Below are 6,945 nucleotides of genomic sequence, written 5' to 3'. Positions count from 1 at the left end.
TTAGGGCCAGGAATCTCTACTTTTAGAACAGCCAGATTATCTAAAGTATATGGTCATTCCCAGTCCAAGCTCTCTAAATCCTGGAGAGAAAAATCTAAAAACTGCATATCTGGATTATGTTATTCTAGCTTCCTATAGAAACTTGGCTTCAGGCTGGGCGCAGTGGCTCACGTCTGTAATCCCAGTACTTTGGGAGGCTGAGGTGGGCAGATCATAAGATCAGGAGATCGAGACCATCTTGGCTAACACTGTGAAACCCCGTCTCTACTAAAAATACAAAAAAGTAGCCGGGCTTGTTGGCACACGCCTGTAGTCCCAGCTACTTGGAATGCTGAGGCAGCAGAATCTGTTGAACCTGGGAGGCAAAGGTTGCAGTGAGCGAGATCGCGCCACTGCACTCCAGCCTGGGCGGCAGTGCGAGACCCCCCCCAACCCCGCACCGTCTCAAAAAAAAAAAAAAAAAAAAGCGGGCTTCAAGGAGCATACAGCCATTCTCATCAACATGAGACATTGATTTGTAGACAATTTCTGTAACTTTCATAAAGCTGGCTAAAAGCCTTAGTATTTATATAAGAATACATGTCTGTTCTTGTTTTTCAAAAATGCCTAGAACAGTTGGTTCCTCAGATAAACCTGTGAGATCCTTTTATTCAGTAAAAGCAGTGTATCCAGAGGTACTTGTTTCCCCGCCTTCTGGGGAATTAGGTCTCAGATGGAAACGTCCCATTTCAAAAGGCCTTGCGGTATCTATCTCTGCCTACCGCTCGTTTTACAGCCTCATTTTTAAATGTTAGTCTGTTTTTTTAAAAAGGGTTTGTGACAGCATCTGCCATGATAATAAAGTGTAAGCAACCTCGCGCTAGGTACTGAACAATTTCATAACTTTGAACTCTCCAAAATGTTCTAGAAGCCAATATAGAAAACCCAGAAATTGCAATTTTTGTTTGCAGAAGGAGCACGAGACCCGGTTGTGTTCGCCCTCCACCAAGTACCCAGGGCTAGCATAGAGTCGGTCTAACACACAACCCAGGCTCTGTAAACTTTTGCTAAAAGAACGAATCAGCAAGGAATAAGTAATGGAGAGTAATGATGAATAATAATGATTCCATTCTTCCTGCTGTCGTGGGTCTGGCAGGAGTAAATTCCGGCCCGGATTCCGACCCCAGGCCCAGAGCGGGACTCCCCTCTGCGCCCAGGAGGGGGCGGGACCTGAGGGGCGCTGGAGGGGCGGGGCGTCAATGGGGACCCCGCCCATGTTGGGGGCGGGGCCTGCGGCGCGCGGGAAGAAGGCGCGCGGCGCGGGAGGTGACGGCGCGGCTGACGGTCCGGGTCACTGCAGGTACAGCTTCCCGGGGTTGGTCCAGGGGGCTTCGTGGCATTTCTGGTCGCGTCGGTCTCGAGCCAGAGGCCCTTGCCGACGGCGGGCAGCTGGGGCCCAGGGATAGCTCCGGAGCGGCGCGCGTTTGGGCGGCGGGGCCCCGTCCATCCCCTGGCCCTGCGCGGCCTCCTCCCGGCGGCCTGCGTCCCAGCTGCCCGGGCCCAGTGCCCGGTCCCTGGGAAAGGCGGGGTTCTCCTCTTGCCCCACCGCCCGGGTCCCCTACCCTGTTTGGCCCCCTCTTCCGGGATGCCCCTCCCCGGGCGGGCCCCTCCCCCAGCTCCCAGGACGCGCCCTCAGCCCCCACTAAGCGGGAACTGGCCGTGCAGCCGGCCCGGGCCCCTAGGTAGCCTCCACCTGGGTGTTTCGTTTGGTTTTCTGGACGTGGCGGAGTATCATTAACTTGTGGACTTCAGGGCCCAGCGAAGCATTTTAGGTGGAGCTAGCAAGGTGTTAATGTCAGATGGCAACGTTGACATCCTTTCCCAACGCAAAGTGGTGCGTTTTAAATGGCTCCTGACTCCTATTCAATGCTCAGTAACCCTTTGCTGCTGCTGTAACACTGTTGTTTAATCCATGACCAGCATTTTGCAGCTGTCCTCTGTTTTGAAGCAGAACTGTGCCGGAGAAACGTTTTGCCCCTTCGAGACTCAGGAGGATGAAAGTCATCACTTGTGAAATAGCCTGGCACAACAAGGAGCCCGTGTACAGCCTGGACTTCCAGCATGGAACGGCCGGAAGGATCCACAGACTGGCGTCTGCAGGCGTGGACACCGCTGTCAGGGTAAACTGGGGCAGAGAAGACATAGGAACACTGCTTGAAGCGATTGTTTTCATTCTTTTATTTAAAACTAATGTCGGCTGGGCGTGGTGGCTCAGGACTGTTATCCCAGTGCTTTGGGAGGCTGAGGTGAGAGGATCACTTGAGCCCAGGAGTTCAAGACCAGCCTGGGCAATGTAGTCAGAAATTAAAAAGTAGCAAGATGTGGCAGGGTCAGGTGTAGGCCCAGCTACCCTTGGGAGGTTGAGGTGAGAGGATCACTTGAGCCTAGGACTTTGAAGCTGCAAATCCCTAGGAATTTGAACCCTAGAAGGTTGAAGCAATGATCACTCCACTGCACTCCAGCCTGGGTGACAGAGCCAGACCCTTCTCTTAAGTAAATGAATGAATGAATGAACGAACGTATGTTGACAAATTCAAGCTACTTTGTCATCTAGCTCAGAATGCTAAATTTCCAGGGCCTGGAGCGAACAATGAAAGTAAAAGAGAGCTGCTTGCTTTTTTTTTTTTTTGAGGCAGAGTCTCACTCACTTGCTCAGGCTGGAGTGCAGTGGCGGTGATCTCGGCTCACTACAACCTCCACCTCCCAGGTTCAAGTGATTCTTCTGCCTTAGCCTCCAAGTAACTGGGACTACAGGTGCCTGTCACCACACCCAGCTAATTTTTGAATTTTTAGTAGAGATGGGGTTTCACCATGTTGGCCAGGATGGTCTTGAACTCCTGACCTCAGGTGATCCACCCACCTCAGCCCTGATTTCTTATTTGAGTCATTTTCCCTAGATGATTGTAACTGGATGTTCATTGTTTTGGGATCCTGATCTGGGTTCCTGTTGGATAACAAGTTGCTCTAGAAAGAAGGTGGAGGGGGACAGTAGACATTTATGTTTTAGATAGGGAGTTCTTTCATTTTATGTTTCAAAAGAAAAACTACATTTTCTTTCTGGAAATAAACATAGTATTTTTTTTTTTTTTTTTTTTTTTTGAGGCATAGTCTTACTCTGTCTCCCAGGCTGGAGTGCACTGACCTGACCTCCCAGGCTCAAGTGATCCTCCCACCTCAGCCTCCCTGGTAACTGGAACTACATGCATGTGCCATCACACTTGGCTAATTTTTTAAATTTTCTGTAGAGACAGGTCTCACTATGTTTCCAGGCTGGTCTCAAACTCCTGGCCTCAAGTGATTATTTGCCCACCTCGGCCTCCTGAAGTGCTAGGGTTACAGGTGTGAGCCACTGCATCTGGCCCATGGTATTGTGTGTGTGTGGTTTTTTTTTTTTTTTTCTTTTAAATGGAGTCTTGCTCTGTCGCCAGGCTGGAGTGCAGTGGCACGATCTCCACTCACTGCAACCTCCGCCTCCTGGGTTCAAGTAATCCTTCTGCCTCAGCCTCCCGAGTAGCTGGGACTATAAGCACACACCACCACGCCCAGCTAATTTTCGTATTTTTAGTAGACATGGGGCTTCACCATGTTGGCCAGGATGGTCTCGATCTCTTGCCATCGTGATCCGCCTGCCTTGGCCTTCCAAAGTGCTGGGATTACAGGCATAAGCCACCTTGCCCAGCCCATAGCATTGTTCTAATACAAACAGTATAATATGTGCTCACTCTGTGTTTCTCAAATGAATATTTTGTTATCAACAGATCTGGAAGGTAGAGAAGGGACCAGATGGAAAAGCCATTGTGGAATTTTTGTCCAATCTTGCTCGTCATACCAAAGCCGTCAATGTTGTGCGTTTTTCTCCAACTGGGGAAATTTTAGCATCAGGAGGAGATGGTGAGTCTTGCTGTTCTTCAGAGACTCTTTAGGAACCAAATAGATACCTGTGTGTCTTCTGTCAGATAGTGAGATTTGAGCTGGATATGCTTTTTATTTGAGGTGTGGCCGGTCCTCTCAATCTGTCATTTGGGTAGCTAAGTAAAATAATGTTCTAGGGAGTGTGTGAGAGTCGTGGGAGGGAGGACAGCAAGATTAAATCCAGAAGACCTGTTTGAAAGCAGCTGCTTTCCCACTAGCTCCCACCAAGCTGGCTGTTCTAAGACAAGAGGGAAAGGCACTTACCCCTCTGTCACATCCCAAGCAAGGTGACTGTTCTGGTTTCGTTTGATTGTTAGTTTAATATCTGGTGACCAGAGTCGGTTCTGTGTCTCTGTGTGATTAATTAACTGGCTTTGGGAGTACTTCTTTTTAGTTTCATGCTTGTTGCCCAGGCTGTAGTGCAATGGCTCTATCTCGGCTCATTGCAACCTCTACCTCCCAGGTTTAAGCGAGTCTCCTGCCTCAGCCTCCTGAGTATCTGGGATTACAGGCACGCGCCACCATGCCCAGCTAATTTTGTGTTTTTAGTAGAGACAGGGTTTCTCCATGTTGGTCAAGCTGGTCCTGACCTCAGGTGATCCGCCTGCCTTAGCCTCCCAAAGTGCTGGGATTACAGGCATGAGCCACTGTGCCAGGCTGGGAGTATTTTTTTTTTAACCAGTCATCTTTTATTTGAGCTTTTTTTTTTTTTTTTTTTTTTTTTTTGTGAGACAGAGTCTCTCTCACTCTGTCACCCAGGCTGGAGTGGAGTGGCGCAATCTCAGCTCACTCACTGCAACCTCCGCCTCCTGGGTTCAAGCAACTCTCCTGCCTCAGCCTCCCGAGTAGCTGGGATTACAGGTGCCTGCCACCACGCCCGGCTAATTTTTGTATTTTTAGTAGAGATGGGGTTTTGCTATGTTGGCCAGGCTGGTCTCGAAGTCCTGAGCTCAGGCAGTTTGCCTGCCTCAGCCTCCCAAAGCGTTAGGGTTACAGGTGTGAGCCACTGTGCCCGTGCTATTTGGGCATTAATTTTAAAGTGGGATATGAAAGAATTCAGCAGTGGCCAAGTTCCTCACGGAGGGGTGCTATGCTCAGAAGCGCAGTGTGCCCTCCCACTGGCCCCTCTTCAGTGGGCCCTGAGTAGCCGCCTGTGTTTGATCTCCTGGTAAGAAAAGCAGGAGCTGAAAAGCACGTGAGCTGCCGGCACCCTGGAAACCCCTGCGATGCTCCCTTTCTTCACAGTGACATACTTGTTGTAATACCTGTGGTAGCCTCTGAATCGCTCCAGCAGCGCCCGTCCAGGTGAGATCCTGCATTGATACCCAGCTTGGCAGCTCTCTAGTTGGACATCCATGTGTTTCCTCCTTTTCCCTGCGGTGATTTTGTTCCCTGCTGTGACTGATACCGTCTTGAAGTCTTGATGTTGGCAGTGCCAGGATGTTGAAGGGTGCTGGGGAGGAAGCACACTGGGAGTGTCGTTAATGAATGGTCTTGTGATTTGTGCTTGGTTGGTGGAAATAGATTGATTCGTATTTTCTGCCTGTGCTTAAATGGGATAAAATTATACGGAAAAAGTAAACCAGGCTGAGTGCAGTGGCTCACACCTGTTGTAATCCCAGCACTTTGGGAGGCCGAGGCAGGTGGATTATTTGGGGTCAGGAGTTTGAGACCAGCCTGGCCAATGTAGAGAGACCTCATCTCTACTAAAATACAAAAACTAGCTGGGCATGGTGGCAGGCACCTGTAATCCTAGCTATGCAGGAGGCTGAGGCAGAGAATCGCTTGAACCTGGGAGGCAGAGGTTGCAGTGAGCCAAGATTGGACCATTGCACTCCAGCCTGGGCAACAGAGTGAGACTCTGTCTCAAAAAAAAAAGTAAACCTTCTTACCATACTTTAAAACAATGTAGAAACTAGTACAAAATAAAACAGAAATCTAAAGGGTTTTTTTGCAGAAGGAGGAAAAGAGACCTGGTTGAGTTCAGTGCCATGATACCTGGAGTGTGTGAAGGTGTGCGTGTGTGTACGTGTGTGCTCTCATTTGTAGCAGGAAAGGTGGGGAGCAGGAGCGTCATTTAGGGGTGGCTACATGCTGTTTCCCTTGCAGTTGCACATGTCAGCCCTCATTTTCCAAAGTTCCTTGGCCTTAGAGGCCCAGAAACCTGCTTTTGTCAGCATGCGGAGAGTGTTCATCCATTACGGCCAATGGCATCTTAACCAAGCTCCTAGACCAATATGTGCAACCAGGATTCCGGTTAACTTAGATGGGAATGCGTATGTCCTTACAACCCTATTCATTCACTCTTCTGCTGTGCACATTCCTAAAAGGGAAGCCATTGGATGGCCAGAAGGTTATGTGGTAATCGAGGAGTCAGAATGTGGGGAGTTAGCGGACTCAGACATTGAGTGACCTCAGGCTAAAGGACCTGATGTATCTATAATGAAATTAATAGTTGACACTGGGGCTTACTGTCTGCCGGCTGTTTTTTTGTGTGTTATGCCCAGTGGCCAGTTTAATCCTCACTACAGCCTGTGAGGTAGGTATACTGTTATCTCCATTTTTGGGACAGGGTCTTGCTCTGTCACTCAGGCTAGAGTACAGTGGTGAGATCAGAACTCAATGCAGCCTCCACCTCCTGGGCTCAAGTGATCCTTCCACCTCAGCCTCCCAAGTAGCTAGGACCACAGGTGTGTGCCACCACACCTGGCTAATTTTTTTGATTTTTAGTAGAGACAAAGTCTTGCTCTCTTGCCCAGGCTTGTCTTGAGATCCTGGGCTCAAATGATCCTTCTGCCTCAGCCTCCCAAAGTGCTGGTATTACAGGCATGAGCCACCACACCCTACTTGTTATCCCCATTTACAGGTGAGGAAACTGAGACATCAAGACCTTAAGGGACTTGCTGAAGGTTTTCAGCTGGGAACATTTGCCAGCCTTTGCACTGGGTTTTTTTTTTTGCTGTTTTGTCTTTCCTTCCTTCCTTCCTTCTTTCC

At 49.4% G+C, this 6,945-nt stretch overlaps 1 protein-coding gene across 3 annotated transcripts in view; it reads left to right on the top strand.

The window, feature by feature from the left end:
* The first annotated feature begins 454 nt into the window (after window positions 1-454).
* CHAF1B (chromatin assembly factor 1 subunit B) overlaps window positions 455-6,945 on the top strand; it is a 29,917-nt gene continuing 23,426 nt past the window's right edge. Inside the window, exons 1-3 of one of the 3 annotated variants that reach the window (XM_032276925.1) lie at window positions 1,242-1,339; window positions 1,991-2,159; window positions 3,798-3,930. In XM_032276925.1, coding sequence (XP_032132816.1) covers window positions 1,254-1,339; window positions 1,991-2,159; window positions 3,798-3,930 — 388 coding nt within the window. In that variant the 5' untranslated portion in view covers window positions 1,242-1,253. Of the gene's footprint in view, window positions 1,340-1,959; window positions 2,160-3,797; window positions 3,931-6,945 lie in introns of all 3 variants that reach the window. The other 2 variants (XM_032276927.1, XM_032276926.1) reach the window with 2 other exon arrangements.

Source organism: Sapajus apella, unplaced genomic scaffold (genome assembly GCF_009761245.1).
Source record: "Sapajus apella isolate SASKATOON/1434 unplaced genomic scaffold, GSC_monkey_1.0 scaffold8, whole genome shotgun sequence".
In the NCBI taxonomy this organism is placed as follows: Eukaryota; Metazoa; Chordata; class Mammalia; order Primates; family Cebidae; genus Sapajus; species Sapajus apella.
Note: the sequence above shows the minus strand (reverse complement) of the source record. Positions and strands in the feature narration are given on the sequence as shown.